This window comes from Rhinolophus ferrumequinum (genome assembly GCF_004115265.2).
Source record: "Rhinolophus ferrumequinum isolate MPI-CBG mRhiFer1 chromosome 13 unlocalized genomic scaffold, mRhiFer1_v1.p Super_scaffold_3, whole genome shotgun sequence".
In the NCBI taxonomy this organism is placed as follows: domain Eukaryota; kingdom Metazoa; phylum Chordata; class Mammalia; order Chiroptera; family Rhinolophidae; genus Rhinolophus; species Rhinolophus ferrumequinum.
Window position 1 is genome coordinate 1,968,425 of NW_022680356.1, and position 18,441 is coordinate 1,986,865.

Sequence of the window (18,441 nt, forward strand, 5' to 3'; positions counted from 1 at the left end):
CATGACTTCAGATGTGGCAGGTGTGTTCTCGCCTTTGCTTTGGAGACACTTCCCCAAAAGTCTGTGGTCTTGATTCCGAGGCTCCCTTCTTGGTGGAGCCCCTCCAGACTGTTTATACCGGCCTCCACCTCATTCCCAGTCCTCCTTCCCCTCCAGGCTTTACGACTCGCCAGGGCCTTTATCTCCATGTAACATGCCATCTATTTTCTGATTTCGTACTAGGCAAATGTTCAAACCCACAGGGACTTTGAAAGGCTAAGACATTTAATAAACAGCTTATACTCACTACCTAGCTCCAACAGTTGTTAACGTTCGACCATATTTACTTTATCTCCCCTCACATATTTTTGAGTGATTGAGTTGAAAGTTGCACACATCCTGTTGTGTTTCTCATACATCTCCCAAAAGCAAGGGTAGTCTTCTACATACGGTGATGTCATTATCATACCTAAGAAAGTAAAAATCAGTTCCTTAATGTCTGATATCCAAACTATATTCCAGATTTTCCCCGTTTATCTTCAAAATATTTACAGCTGATCTTTCTTTCTTTCATCTTTCTTTTTTTATCCAAGGATTGGCTGAAAGTTCAGAGGTTGTTTTTGGTTTGTATGACTTTGGTTTCTTTTAATCGTGAAGAGTCCCCATACTTTTTTTTTTTTAATTGACTTTTTGAAGAGACTAAGCCAGTTGTCACATAAACTGTCCCACATTCTGGATTTGTCTGTTTCCTTCTGGTATCATATAACTTGTCCCTGTAGCCCCTGTATTTCTCATAAACTGGAAGTTAGATCTGAAGTCTTAGTTAAATTCAGGTTAAACCTCTGTGGCAAAAATATTTTGTGGGTGATGCTGTGAGTTTGATATTTTGTCCCATCAAGAGATAAATCAGTTTCAAGTTGTCTCATTTTTAAAGAGGCTACATTTAATTGATTGCTTGGTTAAGGTGGTAACCACTAGATCTTTTGTTGTAAAGACCATTTTTTCCTTTGCAATTAGCAAGTCATCTGTGGGTGATTCTTTGGCACATTCTGCTTATTTTACACATTTGTGTTGTTTATTCCCTTAGGACCTAGGCTGTCTGACTTGATAGCCCATACCTCCCCGGCAGCTTGGCGTCTTGTCTGTCTCGCCCTGGAGTGTGTTCATCTGTGTCTGCTGTTCTGTTAGTGTGTGAGCTTATCAGAGGCAGCAACTTTGTCTTCCCCACCTTTGTATCCCAATAGTGCTTTAGGTTCACAATAGTGGGTACTTGTCCAGATGGGCAAGGAAACCTCAGAAACTCATCACCCCAAGAAACCCAAAATATAGAGGTTCGAGCCATAGTCCATTAGACTTGGAAATGATGTTGGTGGGAAATGTGGGGTGAACTTCTACCCTGAGCCCCCTCTAGATCCAGGAAATGTTCCGTCAAAGGCTCTTGAGGAAGGGTTTTGTTCCATCACTGAGCCACAGTGTATGACTCTTCTTCAGAGACCCGTGGACACCCCCACAGTACCTCCTCACCGTCCAAGCGGATTTTCTCAATGCCCCCGCCCAAGAAGGCCCCTCTCAACACTCCCGGCACCCCGGTTCTTGAGGACTTCCCTCAGAATGATGATGAAAAGGAGCGTCTGCAGCGGAGGCGCTCCCGGGCCTTGGACCTGCAGTTCAGCACCGACTCGCCCCGCCTGCTGGCCTCCCCGTCCAGCCGGTGAGCACCCTGGGCCGGCCCTGTGCCCTGACCTGGGGTACCTGGGTCTGGCACCCCTGCACTACCTCGGGGATTCTGGGTCTTGAATTTGAAGTTACAGTGTCAGGGATCCCTGCCAGAGTGTCTTGTTCTTGTTTTTCATTTAGGAATGTTGATCTTTCAGCTACGATTCCTAAATTTACAAACACACAGATTACAGAGCATTACTCCACCTGTATCAAACTATCCACTGAAAATGTGAGTATCTGCTGGCTTATCCGTGAGGGTTCTGCAACTTAAGTACAGGAATTGAGCCTTCTTCTGTCGAGAATGTGTGATTGATGAGAACTGTGTGCTTTTGCTCTCCCGACTCTTCCTAATGTTGGTGTTTTCAGTATGGTTCCACTGTTTCCGGTAGACCTTTGGTGCGCCTCTGACAGGTTGCCTGCCAGTGACACTGTCTGCGTGGCATTCATAGAGCAGAGTTCTAGAGCAAGTAGTCAAGAAATAGAGTTGTGAAGCTGAGTGTTTTAGAGGTAACTTGAGTTAGAATCCCATCTCTGTCACTTACAAGCCGTGTGGCCTTGGCAAGTCACCCAACCCCTCTATGCAGAGTCCTCGGTCAAATGAGAATGAAAATCGTGCCTGCCTTATAGTTATTCTAAGGGTGACGGGGTCCCTCTGTGTGCATTGTTTAGGGTGGGTCCTGCACACGGTCAACACGCAGGAATATGTGCTGCTTGTCACTTTCTAGGCTTTGAGAATGAGGGACATGCATGGATTTAGCTATGTCCCCATGTGTTTGTGGGAATTGCTATCTATGGTGAGATGTAGGCTATCCTGTTTAAAAACGTAGCTTCTTCTATCAGGCTACCATCACTTACATGAGCCTGGGCTGTAAATAACCTTTTTGCAATTCTGTTTCCAGAAAATCACCACCAAGAATGCGTTTGGCTTGCACTTGATTGATTTCATGTCAGAGATTCTTAAACAGAAAGACACTGAACTGACCAACTTCAAAGTAAGAAGGATTCCACGTTCTCCTGCATCTGAATTAATAATATTGTTTCTGATACTTAACATAGCAGACACTGAAATCTACAAGTCTGTGAGCGCCTTCCTAGGTTAGGACGTTGAACTAGCTCTTTCACCTTCTTCCCTAAACTGATGAAATGTAGAGAAGCTATCTTTTTGTTATGTTCTGTCTTAGGGGACTCATTTTCTTCTTAAGGGCAGGTAAGTATTTAGGAAGCATGCTGCATTTTGCCTGTTGGGCGGTTCCTTTTTGGGCACTGTCTGTACCTGTGTGTCTGACCAGGTAGCTGCGGGCACTCTGGACGCCAGCACCAAGATCTATGCTGTGCGCGTGGATGCCGTCCACGCTGACGTGTACAGAGTCCTTGGCGGGCTGGGCAAGGACGCACCGGCTCCGGAAGTGGAAGAGAGCCATAGTGCAGGTATGTGGGTGGGGGTCTGGACTTAGGTAAAGGCTTTCTATAGGGCGCAGCAGGTCGTCATTTGAGTAATATACTGGAATGAAATCACAAGAAATAACAACCTCATTTCTGGTGAAGACATGGACATTTTCAGATTTGGCTGTGAGAAGATACCAGGTTATCCCGAAAATATGATCTAGCCGGACAGTCAGCTCTAATGCGTCTTTTGGAGCAAAAATTAATATAAGACCCGGTCTTATTTTACTATAATAGTAAAATATTACAGTAAAATCTTATTATAGTAAAATAAGACCGGGTCTTACAATGTAATATTATATATAAACTACAATATATAATGTAGTATATAATATAATATACATGTTATAATACATTATGACATTATAATATAAGACTGGCTCTTATATTAATGTTTGCTCCAAAAGACGCATTAGAGCTGATTGTCCAGCTAGGTCTTATTTTCCGGGAAGCATGGTACTCAAACTCTAGGGTTGTTTTTCTCTGAAAAAGAGAAGGGCCTTAGATAAGGCTTTAGATTTTATTTAGGCCAGATTGAGTAAATACCACCAACTAGGGAGCTTCTGCCCTGGAGGTCTTTGGAGATTGACGGTGTTAGAAGCCAATGCTTAATGGAGTGCTTTGGTTTCTGCAGTAGCCAGGGGACAGAGGTGCCTGTTGCTGTGACACTAAGTTACAGTCACTCTTTAGAGTTCTGAGAATCTTGAATTAGTGAGTTCAGCTGCCTCCAAAGCAATCCTCACGGCACGTGCTCTTACTCCTTCTTTAGATGAAAGTGCAGCTGACCCGGGAACAACCAAAAAGGCTCCAAAGCCGAGGAAGAAGCACTCCCACCGAACCATTGAGCAGAATGTGAGCGCCCTGAACGTCTGTGAGGCCGATCGGAAGTGTGAGGTGAGGAGGGGCACGCCGTGCGGCTCGGACTCATTGGGACCCACCGGCCGCCTGCTGCTTCAGCTGCTCGGGTGTCAAGGGAGTCAGATAGAAGGCTGTCTCTACGGTATCATCCTCCAGCCTTCGGTGAAGGCTGCAGGGGCAAGTCCCTGCTTTCCCTCAACATTCTGGAATGACCGAGTAGAAAGAGGTGGCCAGTTACCGAGAAATCTGCTTGATGACGTTTGTTTTCGTTCCCATACGCAACACTGGTGGCGATAGCTAACGTGTACTTCCTGGGACGCTGTGCTGCCCTGAGCCTGTGGTCCGCGTTAGCTTGTTTAATCCTCACAGCATCCTTGTTACATTTTATGGAGAGGTGACGGAGGTGCAGAGCTGTTAAGTAACGTGCCCAAGGTGACACTTATCAGTATGCCGGGATGTGACTCACACTGAGTGGTCTGGCTCCAGACTCCTTGCTCCAAGCAGCCGTACAATCTGACAAATCCTCAGGACTCTGCTTAAGGGAACGGTGCCAGAGGCCTCATTTATAACTAGCACAGTTAATTTGAAGTTAACAGGTGTTGCCCAAGATTTTTTAAAAATTCTTGCGGTTAAAAAACAATATCTCTGGGAACATATTTGTACTTTTTTTTTTTTTGCACTCTTCTGGGAGTATATCCATAAGAAAATTCTGAGATGGAATTTCCACCGCCCTCAAAAAAGGTACCAATTTACTCTCCCACAACAGTGGATTAGATTACTTCTTTCTCACCTCCACAACATCTGTAAGTGGTAACTGCAGTTACGAGAGGGGACTTGATCACCAGGGGAGTGAGTATGTGGGGTGCCCCATTCTTAAGAGTTCAGAAAGCTGCAGAAGAAACATTCACTATGTGGAAGGAAAGCCAGGAGAGAGTGGTGTCCCAGGGAGATCAGCCACATCAAACATGGCAACCTGCGGCCACGGGGATCTCGGAGGGGGCCCTGTGGGGCAGAAACTCAGACCTCCAAGGAAGGGGTGCCGTTTGGCTGTGCTGGTATCCCTGAGTTTGGAGGAGGGGCTCGTGGGCCCAGGACCCAGAGCTGAGGTGGGCATGCTGGTTGGTGCTGGTGTCTGAGGCACACGGTGAGGCTGGTTCTGTGAGTGTGAGAAAAAGTGCACGTTGAGTTCAGCTGCTGCTGTGGGTAGGACCGGTCACCTCCCAGGTGAAGAAGCAGTGCTGGGCGCCACAGGAACAGGTAACCTGCAGAAGCAGGTCCCTTCTCCTCACCCGGCAGTCTCCTCTAGTGACCCCTGTTGGTGGAGCCCGACAGCGAGCTGCTGGCCAAGCTGAAATGTGGCCCTGACCCCGCATCGCAGAGTAGACAGGTTCGGCACGGAGAGGCAGTAGCTTTATAATGGGCACAGAGGTGAAGTGTCATAGTCTCAACTGTCCAGAAGGTTCTGTGGGGGGGTCGGTTTTGGGGGGGAAGAGAAGGCATATGTGCAGAATTTACCCTTTGGGGGATCTAGGTAAAAGTTCCACGGAGGTTCGTCTTACTAGTTAAACATTCTTGTAGGCTTGAAAATTTTTATAATTGGGGGGAAATAAAAGGGAAGAGACTGAGTGTAGTCTTGTTTTGAAGAGTCTTGCTATGGATTGGAGCGGTCTCGGGATGGCAAATGGAGGGGACGTAAGATCTAGAGGTTTTGTTTTGTATTTTTTAAAATGAGAATTAACAGCATGTTTGCTTGTTGAGGGCAGCAGCCTAGTAGAGAAGGAGTTACTAACGATGCAGGAAATGGAGAAATGGTCGCGTGGCGTTCGCGAGCATGTGAGGAAGGGAGGGAGCGCTGCTGTAAGCCCGGGCTGTCAGGCCATGGTCTGCTCACAGGCAGTGAGAGCAGCAGTCTTGAAGGAACACCAAGTACCCTGTGCTGAGAGCGTAGTGTGCTCGGTCACCTGCCGCGAGCTCACAACAGCCAAAGGTGCAGATGCTGAGGATTGTCATCTGTGCAGGAGGGATCGTCCCAAACTCAGAATTTGAAGTTTTAGCCGTTCTCTGGAGATGGTGTGGAGACTAGAAAGCAGGTGCTCTGTGGGTGTCTGACCGGCGGGAACACTGTGTGCTCACCTGTGGGGGACCCCGCTCTCCAGTGTGTGCTAAGTTTATGGAAGGGGTGAAATGTGATCTGGGCCTCACAGGAAGGCACGGTAGACAGTGCCAGGAAGGTGTTTGTGGCGGGGGCATCAGCACAGCCATGAACGTTCTGTTTCTTCGGGGAGCTGGACAGTGTACCGGTTGGGCAGGAGCTGAGGACTTCTGAGGCTGAAACGGCCTTGGGCTTCCTGCGGCCTGCCGCCCACCACGGCCTGCCGCCCACCACGGCCTGCCGCCCACCACGGCCTGCCTTTCCTGGTTCTGTCCCGTACTGTGGACCCTTGTTTCAGAAGGTTCATCTACCCAAACTCTACAGCCAGCGTGATTCATTTTCCCATGAAATTACTCAAAGATGTCAATCAGATCTAATGTACCTGAACGGACCATTATGCTCACCCTGGCGTGATATAACTTAAACAAAAGTGAGGAAAGTTACTTAGTATTTTCCGCTTTGCTGTGGGTCGTGTGGGTCATTGTACTGCTTCTGTGCCGCCTCTCTGAAATGCCGACTTCTATCAATTCCCTCCCCACGCCCTCGGGACTGAGTGGGGGGCGGGTTTGCTGGGACCCGTTGCTCTGGTTAGCGTCTGAGGAAGCGAATGGAGTAACAGGACTTGGATTTACGGGATAGGAAATGGGAGAGACCAGAGGCGGGATTAAGTCAGGGTTAAATCAGGCAGTGGGGATGGGGAGAAAGGGCAAAACCCAGCAGGCCTGTGAGGAGACAAAACACGGAGGGCCATGTGTGCTGCTCTGGGCTGGAGCACGAGACGGCTTGTGGGGGCAAGAGGAGACTGTCGCTTTGGTGAGGTCAGGCCTCACCAGGGTTCAGGGAGCCAGAGAGCCACGTCTGTCATCATGTCCAAGACCCCTCTCCATAGTAGCCACGTCCTGAGCCATCAGGAAGACCTGTGAACCCATTACCCCACCTATTCCTGTCCCAGGGCCACCTGTAGAGTCCCAGGTGGCTTCCACCCACTTGCCACACATGCCTGTGCTTTGCCCCGTCCCCGTTTTGACGCCCTGTGCCCTGTTCTGCCTTTGGGCTGGTGTTACGTGGCTGTGCCGCTCCTGTTCCTTGACCCAGCCAGCCATGCCGGTTGACTCTGCCTGTCCTTTGCCTGGATCTCTTGGTTGTGTTCTTCCAAATCTTTGACAATATTTCTGGTCCGAAGAATAATGGGATCTTGTGGCCAGACATTTCACAGGCTTTGCTGTGATAGCGTTCTACTAGAGATAGCCGTTTAAAATGGTGACTTATGGAAAGAGGCCAGCAGAAGGTTACCGCCCAGTTTCAACAGATGGACGTGTTATAAGCTGGTTGACCACTGTGGACGTAAACGGTATACGTTTATCCATCTGATCGCATGGAGCCTTTCTTTTGAACTGGCACCTGCTGGGCTGGGCTTTTATCTGATCAGTTAGCAAGGGCACGTTTTGATCGTGTGCGGCCGTGATGAGCGGGCCCGGTGAGTGAGATTCCACGTTTCCTTTGGCTCCAGCCCATAACTCTGGGTCCCTGTGTTTGTGCTCAGATTGACCCCATGTTTCAGAAGACAGCAGCCTCGTTCGATGAGTGCAGCACAGCCGGGGTGTTCCTCTCCACCCTCCACTGCCAGGACTACAGAAGCGAGCTGGTTTTCCCTTCCGACACCCAGGCGCTCCCCACTGCATGGCCTCCTGAGATGCAGGACCTGGGGCAGGTAGAAATGACAGATTTGAAAGGTAGGTCCACACAGTGCCTTTCACCAGAGCGTGTGAGCCATCGGAGACGTTTCTTGTCGTTGTGGGCTCTACAAAGCCCATCGTGCTCTTGTGTTGCTTACGGAAATGACCCAGAAGGTTCCTCTGAAGTGCCCCAGTGGGCACCCTTTTGGGAGAAGCTGACATCCCCACTTTGTGCAGCATGAGGCCTGACACATGGTCGCTAGTGCCCCCTGCTCCTGGTCTGAATATGCCCGACCCTCAGGTGTCCCGTTAGCAGCCAGTTCTCACACTCACATGTTGGAGCCATCAGCTAACCCTGGAGTGTCAGAGTTTGGACTTGGGAACGGGGCTTTGAGAGGCTTGTTGAGCCAGACAGGCCTCATATTTGTCACCATTTCGGGGGTCCTGGGGGGAAGCGGGCATTGTGGACTGCTCACAGACCCCGGATAAGGATTTAACCCCTCCCATCGCCCCCTCCCTGCCCCCAGTTGTGACGAGCGCAGATGGGAGAGGCCAGGCTCTATGATACAAGAGCCATACCTGTGTAACCACTTCTGTGTGTGGCATGAGATCGATCCTCCCACTTCAGGGCTGCAGACGTCACGGTGTCTCGTCCTCTTAGTCTCCTCTCACATTTGCTAAGTGAGACAGTTTGGTACAAACCTGTTCTCCAAGCGTATGTGCTCAGCGGGGCTAATCCTGTGCGGCAGGTCATCTGTAGCTACCGTGTTGCCCTGAAAATAAGACCGGGTCTTCTATTAAGTTTTGTTCCAGAAGACTCATTAGGGCTTATGTTCAGGGGCTGTCCTCCTGAAAAATCATGCGGGGGCTTATTTTCCAGGTAGGTCTTATTTTCGGGGCAACACGGTACTTTAGGACTGAAGTCACGTTGCATGATGGGCTGTGCACTCAGCTCCCTTTAAGGAACGACTTTGATCTCCCAACTACGGCGCAGGCCCAGAGAGCCTCTCGGTCACGTGTTGTACTCCAGGTTCCTTCCCTAGCGTTGTACTGACTGCTGGAAGCACGTCTGCCCCTGGAGGACCAGGGGTCCAGGGCCTCCCTCGCCGACTCCCGCTCTAACCCTCCGCTCTCCCATCCTCCAGCGCTCCTGCAGCACTGTGCGGAAGACCGTCAGATCTGCCCTTCCCTGGCCGGCTTCCAGTTCACTAAATGGGACAGCGAGACCCATAACGAGGTGCGGTCGAGGTGTGGACATCTCAGGGCTCTGGTCATTTCTCCAGCACCTCGTGGTTTCACTGAGCCAGTCAGATTAGTTCTGCCCAGTGGGAACCAAAACTGTGGCATCATTTTTATTCAGCCACAAGTACAGAAAATATTTCCTTTGGCACTTCTGTGGGGGCCAAACCCTGCAGGTGGCGGGTAGGAGTGGGGACCAGTGGACAGCTCAGGGCCTCCCTCGGTGAGGGGCCGTGCCACTCCTGGGGCACGCTCTTTACCACATTTACTCGAGCGTGGTTATCCTAGTGGCCGCTGGTCCCTTGGGTGCTGTCAAGCTCAAGGAATTTCCTGCTCTCTGAGGTTGAGACCCTTGGCACAGGTTCCTGAGAAATTGTCTATATTTTTAGCACGGCCCCTTTAGCCTACTTACTGCAGCTTCCAAAATAATGGTCTCCACGGGCAACTGTTTCCTCTAAACATGTAGCTAATGGATGCGGGTTTCTGTTCATGTTTTACAAAATGTGCCCAAGCCTGCTACAACCCCGCCCTGTGCCACAGTGTAACCGTCCTTGGTGCTTTTCTGTCCTGAGAACATCGGCTCCTGGGAGGGGGAGGAGTCACGTCTGGCGTGACCGGGGCAGTCGTGGGAATACCAGCAGCCCTGTCTTTGCTCCCCCAGTCTGTGTCGGCCCTGGTTGACAAGTTCAAGAAGAATGACCAGGTGTTTGACATCCACGCCGAGGTAGAGGACAGTGATGGCAGAGACTCCCCTGACGGGCCTCTGGAGGATGACTTCGATGCCAACAGCGGACCCGACCTCACCGCCTCCGGGGAGCACACAGAGCTCAGGAGCTGGAGGGAGCCCACCCACGGCCAAAGCTGCCAGTAAGGCTCTCAGGCTACGGAAATGCTCCCGTGGGAGCGTCCCAGACCTCCTGCTGGGACAGTCTCATTTCCTCTCTGATTGGCTGGGCTGCTGTGCGGGCTGTTCACACGGGCTGAGCAATCCGACTCACGATGGAATCACACCTGCCTTTGAATGTTGTGCAGCCACTTACTGATTACAAGAGTGACGTTGCAGGAGTTTATAAGGAAGAGCTGAGTAGGCAGAGCGCTGGGAAGGACCTGCTCCGTTGGAGGCTCTCGGCCCCACTCGCGTGCAGTAGCACGGAGCGTGCTCCCGTTGCACACGCTGCATGTGCTTCGGCCAAGTCACTCCATATCATTACAGGCAGAAACAGGCTGATGTGCTGCTTACAGAACAAAACGTGGCCCCTGCCTGAAGGGCCTGGCGAAGCGGGGCTGGGCAATGTTGGGTCACCAGGTAGGCAGACCGGGGCCATGAAAAGCAGGGGAGACTGAAGAAGCAGAAAGCATTGGTCACGTAGGGTGGGAGGAGAGGTGGTACAATTGGTCTGTAGGCATTTAAAGTTCTCATGACTCTAGTAACCATCTCAGAAAATCAGAACTTTGTTGTTCTGCACGTGATAGACTGGTATTATTGAAATGTTGGCCATGATTTGGAAGCGGGATCCTGCCCTCCCCCAGTGCTGAGGGCCTCTAACGGTCTCGAGTGGGCCTCGGTGTAGAACAGCTCTGATGACGCCTGTGCTGCGAAGAGCAGCTCTGCAAGGCTGGGCTGGGGCCAGCCAAGCTGCTTGAGCGGCTAAAATCTCAGAGTCGTCCAGTGATTTCCCACCGAGGCGAGAATCCCTTCCAGAGTGTTGCTTTATGTCTCCAGGCTGAGACTGCTTTCTTGAGCTCAGTTTGTTCGTGTGGGATGTGATTTGACTGATACGTGTCCTCAAATCAGAGTAGAGGTCAAGGAGCTCCTGTGGGCACCTCCAGACCCTCCAGCACCCCCTCCTGGTTTGTGCTACATATTGACAGACCTGTGATTTTGTCCCTGTTGCTATCCTGTCTTCTGAGAAGTGAGAAATAGCAGGCAGTTTGGTGGGACATTTTCAGGTGTCAGAGAAGAGCTGTCACTCTTCCTAAACAATGTGGTGACATCTGAGGGACTGATGGCAGCAAAGAGACTTCCGTTTTGTTACTTTGTTAGGATCGTAGACGATTACTTTGAGCTACATTTCTCTCCCCAGCTCCAGACAGAACAAAATCTTAGACTCCATCCTGCTGAGTGCCTTAGGGGTGAGGGCTTATGTTCTAGTCTAGGATTCTGTCCATCTTGAAGCCCCCTACCCTTGGCATGGTGCTGGCCTTTCCCTCAGTAGGTGTTGGAGCTGAACTGGACCTGGCCATGGGATGTGGGGCAAGTGGCCTCATCCTCCGAGCTCTTTGTTTCCTCATCCGTAAAACGATGGTTGGGACTTGATGAGAATAGTAATATCTGATATTTACTCAGCTCCCTGTTACCTGTGTTACCTCATCTGATTTTTGTAATATATAAAATGTAATTACTTAAACCTCACAACAATCGTATCATTAGGTCCTGTTCGCCCCATTTTATGATGTGAAAACAGGCTCAGAGAGGTGGAGAGGTCCTGGCCGCATGTAATGAACGACGGATGGCAGGCTGCACGCAGAGCCCTTAGCTGGCAGTGTGTGAGGCAGCTATTATGTTACCGTTTCTCCGGTCTCCCTGGGTGACGGTCCTGTGCACCAGGGCTGAAAACGGTGCACTGCACTGGAAGGTCTTCAAGAGCTTCTCTAGCTCGGTGGGGTGGGGACGGTGCTAGACTGTAAATACCCGTGTCGGGGATGCCCATGGTCCTGGCCCTGGATGGCAGCAGCAGTGTAAAAAGGGGAGCTCTGTGCGCCTGAGGAAGGTCCCGCCTGCGGAAGCACTCGATGAGTGCACAGCTCGGAGCCTGGCCCTCCTGGTCTGGGCTGCAGACATGGCCTGTGTGAGGTGTTCTGCTGCGGGGCCAGCTGGAGGAGACCTTTAACCTGCAGTCTGAGCTGGTGCTAAACTGAAGGGGGGCGAGGGGGCAGGAAGAAGAAATGGAGTTCCTCCAGGGGATTGGAGAGGCGGGCCTCGAAAGGGGTAGGCTGTGGTTAGGTTAGTTGTTGAGTGGGGACTGTGTTATCTGCCGCTCAGCACCGTACTGAATTATTAAATGGCTGCATCTAAGCCTCCGTCCAGCCGTGGCCCACAGACTCGGAACAGGAGCCAAGCTCTTTATAGCTTTGCCTATCAGTTCCTCATTCCCAGCCCAGCCGCCGAAATGAATGGAGTACCCGTGAGAATTGAGTGGGGGTGCTGCCGAAGCCATCTTCTCTCCCTCGGGTTTGCAGGGCAGTGCAGTGCACTTGATAACAGGCTAGGTCTCCTGCAGACTAGAGATGGGATTTTTTTGTGTGTATTTTGATTTTTTAAAATTAATTTTTAGTTACACAATAAATAATGCAGATACAGTTTCCTGGTTTTTAAAAAAGATTCTGTAGATGCAGGCAAAGTTCCCTTTAAAGTATTTTTAGCTTATTTCATCAGGCTTCTGTAAAGGGGATTTCCATGTATGACTCACTGCAGGTAAGAGCCATACATGTTACCCCTTTAGAGGGCAGTGGAGCAGCTCGCACCCCTGCTGGCTGGCAGAGGTCTGTAGGAGGAAGCTACCTCACGCTCTAGTGGTTCGCAGGAAGGGCGAAAACCCCACCCAGACTGCCATGCTGGACTGGCGAGTGAGACACCTCCCACGGCGAAGGATGAATTCCAGATACATTATGAGGGGCCCCAACATCTGAGGCACATAAATTAGCGTAACATCTTCGATTGTAGGGAACTGCAACAGAGTTGCTGGAGCCCTCCTGTATGGAAGGGTAGTGAGGAGAGGAGACGAGTACCAGCCTGTGGCAGGAGCCTGTGTGGGGAAGACCGAGGCCGGGCTGCAGGGCTCGTGGGCTCCCAGCTCTGGCAGTTTACTCGCTGGGTCATCACATGGGAAACAGCTTCTTTCTACCTCCATTTTCTTGTCTCTCAAGTGGGTAAACTTGCTTTTACAAAGCACTTTGAAACATCCAAAGTGTGGATAATTTGTGTAGATACGATCATATTGTTTTCAAATCAAGAGAAACAACGCTTTGATGAAGTTAAAGCTCGGGGGTTGTTGATGACAAAACATTTGTATTGTATTGGCCTTTCTCAGAAATGTTGCTCGTTGTGGAGAAGCAAGTAGGTGGTCTTCAGTCGTGTCACATGCCGTTTACATGTAAATGCACGCTGGTGCTTATCGGCAGGGACATGGCTGTACATGTAAAAACGTGCTTCCATGTGTTGCAGGGAAGAGATGATCCCCCTGGGGGATGCAGACATCAGGACCATGTGCCCCCTTCTCTCCATGAAGCCTGGAGAATATTCCTATTTCAGCCCCCGTACCATGTCGCTGTGGGCGGGGCCGGAGCACTGGCGCTTCAGACCCCGACACAAACGTATGTACTTGCGGGTGGAACCTCTTAGGAAGAGAGTACGGGTGAGCAGCTGGCGGGTCAGCTGAGGACGGGAAGTGCCGGTCGCTGTTCTGTTGCAGCCCCTGGTCAGAAGCACACAGACGAGCCAGCCTCCCGCGGACACTCAGCTGGCCTGGCCTGGGATGGAAGCTCAGTTAAGACTGAGGCCTCTGAGTAGGAAGAGCCCCCACAGCTGGGCTCACGGCTTGGTCCTGTCCCCTAGTGTCCTCGTGACTTCACACAGTGGCCGTAGGTGGGAATGACCAGCGGACTCGGGCCCCCGCGAGGCGGCCCCCAGCGGGGCTCTGAAGGGGGTTGTGGCAGCTTCCTGTGTTCCGCAGTCCCTCTTTGAACAAAAAGCAGGGGCTAATTAGCATATAGTTTTGACTGTTTTGTTAGCAAAAACACAAATTACAAGGTAAGGATGAAAATCAGGTGTGTGATTTGCCTTTCCCAGTACTATTAGGGAGCGGTTGGGAAGGCTGTGGGTGCATCTTGTGAGCTGAGGAAATAACCGAGGCCCCAGAGGTGAGCAGTGCTCCATCTGTGTCGGTTTCTGTAGAAGATGCTGCCTCGAAGTCAGAGAACAGAAAGAAGAGCACAAGGAAGGAATTTGAGATCTGCTTTGACGACGACATCGACTTGGACCGCTATTTTACAAAAGCGAAGGTTTGTGCTGTGTTGATTACTGTGTGCACTTTCTTAGGTTGCTCTTTGCATTCCTCCTTCCCTTTTACATGTGATTTTTAAACGTTTATTATAAATTTAACTCTTAAATGGATGGCTTCAGTGTCCCTTAATTTGTAGAGGAATCGAGAAATTGTACCAAATTCGGTGGCAGAGAGAATCATGTTTAGAATGTGAACTTAGAACTCTGATGGCAGATTAGTGCTGCCCATACCCTTCCCGAGCTCCTTCCAAAAAAGAATAGGTTTTCACATTTTCATTAAAGATGCCTGAAAAAACCGCTTTTTTGTTCGTTTGTTTGTTTGTAATTGCTAGGCTCCTACTATCCTGACCAAGTCCACTTTGGAGAACCAGAGCTGGAGGGCCTCCACTCTCCCGACAGACTTCCATTATGAGACTGACGATCTCGTCCGGCTGCACCTCAAACCGGGCACCAGGGTAAGTAAGGCTGGTCGTCGCTTCCTCGAGGCCGCTGTGGTCATCAAGCCTGTTTCCAGCATGAGAGCTGTCAGGTGGCTGGGTAGTGTGACTGTGAGGCTGTGCCTCCTGTCCTGGGGGCGGGGTGTGAGCCAAGGGCACTTACCGGGAGGTGGGGTGAGGCCGAGCTAAGGGGAAAAGCTCATAGGATCGGTGCACCCTCTCAATTCTGAAATGCCTCACCGGTGGGGCTAGAAGGCTGGCCACGGGCTCACGTGCTGATATGCTAGGGGGATAAACAAAATCTTTTGTTGAGGTTTGTACAAGTTGTTAGTTGTTTCTTGATTCCCTCATTTTTGCACTGAAGTTGTGGATTCACTAGCCAGGTGCTTTCTCCAGCCCACGTGGCCTCCTCGTGATCCAGGTGTAGATGGGAGCCCACTGTGACCTTGGGGCAACAGAGGTGCCGAGCACCTGACCATACAGCCAGCGGGCTCCCCTGCGACTAGCAGGACAAGCACTCGAGACTGCCCATGCTGCACCCCAGGCAGTCGCTGTTCACGGCTTTTGCCTGTGGCTCTTCTGGGATGCTGGGAGCACGTCACTGTCTGCAGGGTGACTGGCAGTGGTTCATGCAGGTTTCGTCTGGTCGGGACCCTTGCTCACTCGCATTCCTGGTTCTGTTAGTCTTTGGTGTCGATTGTATAAACAGTCTACATTTCCTCTTCCTTATTTTGCCTGTTCTTCCACAGGTCTTATGAATACAGTTCCCTGATTTCACTGATGTCTCACATTCTGTTTTTAGAAACCAACCCTGACATAATTTTCTTTCTAAGCAATATTGCTCATTTAACAGAAATACATTTGACCCTTGAACAGTGTGAGGATTGGGGCACTGTTCCCCTCATACAGCTGAAAATCCACATATAACTTTTGACTCCCCAAAAACTTAACTATTGATAGCCTTATCGATAACATAATAATTGATTAGCACGTATTTTGTATGTTATGTGTATTATATACTATATTCTTATAACAGAGTGAGCTAGAGAAAATTAAGAAAATCATAAGAGAATACAGTTACAGTATTTATTTAAAAAATCCACGTATAAGTGGACCCATACAGTTTCAACCCACATTGTTCAAGAGTCAGCTGTACTCTTAAAAATGCAGAAAGAACTAGCATACCATTATACATCAGTTATACTGCAATTAAAAAAAAAAGAATAAAACCTCAGAAAAAGATACAAAGTTGCCGCAGCAGTAGCAATTATGGCTACCATCTCTATTGGTTAGATGCTGGCAGCAAATTTTCTACTTAGGAACCGCAGCCCTGAGGCCGAGGAGCAGAGCCTGGCTGCAGCGAGCTGAGGGGTTGGTAGGCCTCTCCCACCAGGCCAGGCCCAGCCTCGAGCTGCTTCTGATCACCCACAGGAACAAATTTCCCCACATGTGGCAGGCACAGGCACCACGATCCCTCACCCAGGAGAGACACTGGGCACACGTTGTAAACACTGGACAGTGAACGCTTTGGCTGGACTCTACTGATCAGCCAACCAGCAGCTTAATATCTTAACGTGGTTCCAATAGCAGCCGACCAGACAGAAGCAGCTCACGTACCTTTTCTGAACTGTTCCTTGTGGGCTCTGGACAATTTAGAGTGTGTCCAGGGTGTTTAGAAACTGGGTCATATGAGGAGCAGTGGGAGACGATGGGCCTTTCTTAACTCAATAAATGTCTATTGCTTAATATCATCTTTGAATTTGTATTACAAAATCATGGACTTTTTTTTTTGTTTTCTAAGATTTTATTGGGGTAGGGGAACAGGACTTTATTGGGGAACAGTGTGTACTTCCAGGACTTTTTTCCAAGTCAAGTTGTTGTCCTTTTAGTCTTAGTTGTGGAGGGCGCAGCTCAGCTCCAGGTCCAGTTGCCGTTTTTTCTAGTTGCAGGGGGCACAGCCCACCATTCCTTGCGGGAGTTGAAACCGGCAACCTTGTGGTTGAGAGGATGCGCTCCAACCAACTGAGCCACCCGGGAGTTCAGCGGCAGCTCAGCTCGAGGTGCCGTGTTCAATCTTAGTTGCAGGGGGCGGAGCCCACCATCCCTTGCGGGACTCGAGGAATTGAACTGGCAACCTTGTGGTTGAGAGCCCACTGGCCTATGTGGGAATCGAACTGGCAGCCTTCGGAGTTAGGAGCATGGAGCTCTAACCGCCTGAGCCACCAGGCCGGCCCCATGGACTTTTCAAAGGGGCTGCATTTGGAGTACATAGTTGTGTTAAAATATTGAATGTGTAAAGTGTACACCCCTTTAATCCCATTTCTTCACCCCAAAGACACACACCCAAGTGAGTGGTGTGAGGGCCTGCAAATATCTAAGTGCTGTGGTCAGCAGGCCCCCGAAGCAGTGGTGACAGGCAGAAGAGCTGGCTGTTTCTTCTGTAGCTCTGTGGGGAACAGCGACTGCCCGTGGACGGGACAGGCTGCCTGTGAATTACTGGTCAAGGAGTGAGTGTTCTGTCACAATCGTTTGAGCAGCGGGTTGACTTCTTTTCAGGTACCTGTAGGCAGTTTCGATTTTAGTGCAGGAATGCTTTTTCAAATAAAATTGTGTGCAGACCGAATTGCGAACCAGCTGCTCTGGTTCACTTAGGCGGTGGAGGCTCCGAGCCCTATGACCTGGGCTTGCCCTGGATGGAGCTGGAGAGTTGCTTGCATTGGGTGACTTCTTGGTGCCCTTATAACCCTCAAATTCTAGGAGATTGAGCAGAGGAACTACAGTGATTTCCCCAACCTACCTGTGGCTACTTTTCTAGAAATTGCTGTGTGCAGTTGTTCTTGCCTTCACCCAGTTACTTAGGTCAGCTCGAGGCCAGAGGGAGGACACTGAGCATTATGAGGAAATCGGGGACTATGACTACAACAACCCCAACGACACCTCCAACTTCTGCCCTGGGTTACAGGTAAGGGGACAGCTCTGTGCTCGCCTCCACACCCCTTAATGGGTAGCGGGAGGCCGTAGGAAACGCTGGTCAGCGGGGGCGTGTGCATGCCTGCCCTGCCTCGGGCACCAGGGGCCTGGCCTGCCTCGCTGGCCGGCCTCTAAGCTGGGAGAGCAGACACTGTCCGTAACCCCGGCCATGTGGCGGTGGGTCGTTAGCCTGTGCAAAGCACTAGGATTGCCTGGTTGGGGATTTCAAAGGAAAAGAGCACGTCCTGCCCTAGGAGCTGATGCTTCAGTCGGGGAGACAAAACACATCCTTGTAGACATGAGAAGACGGTGAACGTGGTGGGCTCGGGAGGCCAGGCTGTAGCCGGGTGTTGGTTCTCACAGTGACCTTGCACATGCTGCTCCCGCCCGTAGGGCCCAGCCAGACCCAGCAACATTGGTGTCTCTCCAGAGAGTCCGCTCCTGAGACACAAGTGGGGGTAACGGGAGAGCACTAGGTCGCCTCTGGGGCTCTGGACGTGGGGAGCGGGGAGACAATTGGGAGAAGAGCTATTCCCCTTATTTTCTCACCTGGAGTGGGGTGGGATTTTATATTTTACTGTAAACCCACACTGACTTCCTGACCAGTGTTTCTCAGACTTGTAGCAGACACGGCCTCACAGGAAGAGCTCAGTGTAAAACCGTCCTGGGCCCCACCCCACACAGCTGGTCTGTCCCACTGGGCTCGGCCAAGGATTCCTTTCTCACCAGCTCCCAGCAGGAGCCCTGCTGCCGGGAAAGGCAGCCCTATATTCATTGGAAGTCCAGGGGACCCTGTGGCTGTTGCGATGACTGCGTCCTTTTGAATCCCACTCTAGAGTCTTCGTTAACAGACGCCTCCCTCGGGAGGATAGCCAGCAGCTCCTCGAGGCCCACCCTGGGCTGACT

The 18,441-nt window shown here is 50.7% G+C and overlaps 1 protein-coding gene across 5 annotated transcripts in view; it reads left to right on the forward strand.

Moving 5' to 3' along the window:
* NCAPH (non-SMC condensin I complex subunit H) overlaps positions 1 to 18,441 on the forward strand; it is a 32,209-nt gene that overhangs the window by 4,644 nt on the left and 9,124 nt on the right. For all 5 annotated transcript variants that reach the window (XR_004422476.1, XM_033100958.1, XM_033100957.1 and 2 more), the window contains exons 2-13: positions 1,471 to 1,690; positions 1,837 to 1,927; positions 2,598 to 2,690; positions 2,988 to 3,126; positions 3,911 to 4,035; positions 7,695 to 7,884; positions 8,973 to 9,064; positions 9,728 to 9,933; positions 13,292 to 13,440; positions 14,021 to 14,127; positions 14,461 to 14,583; positions 17,417 to 17,527. Coding sequence is in view for 4 of the 5 variants with exons in the window: in XM_033100958.1 (XP_032956849.1) it covers positions 1,471 to 1,690; positions 1,837 to 1,927; positions 2,598 to 2,690; positions 2,988 to 3,126; positions 3,911 to 4,035; positions 7,695 to 7,884; positions 8,973 to 9,064; positions 9,728 to 9,933; positions 13,292 to 13,440; positions 14,021 to 14,127; positions 14,461 to 14,583; positions 17,417 to 17,527 (1,646 nt within the window). In the remaining variant the exon portion in view is untranslated. The remainder of the gene's footprint in view (positions 1 to 1,470; positions 1,691 to 1,836; positions 1,928 to 2,597; positions 2,691 to 2,987; positions 3,127 to 3,910; positions 4,036 to 7,694; positions 7,885 to 8,972; positions 9,065 to 9,727; positions 9,934 to 13,291; positions 13,441 to 14,020; positions 14,128 to 14,460; positions 14,584 to 17,416; positions 17,528 to 18,441) is intronic.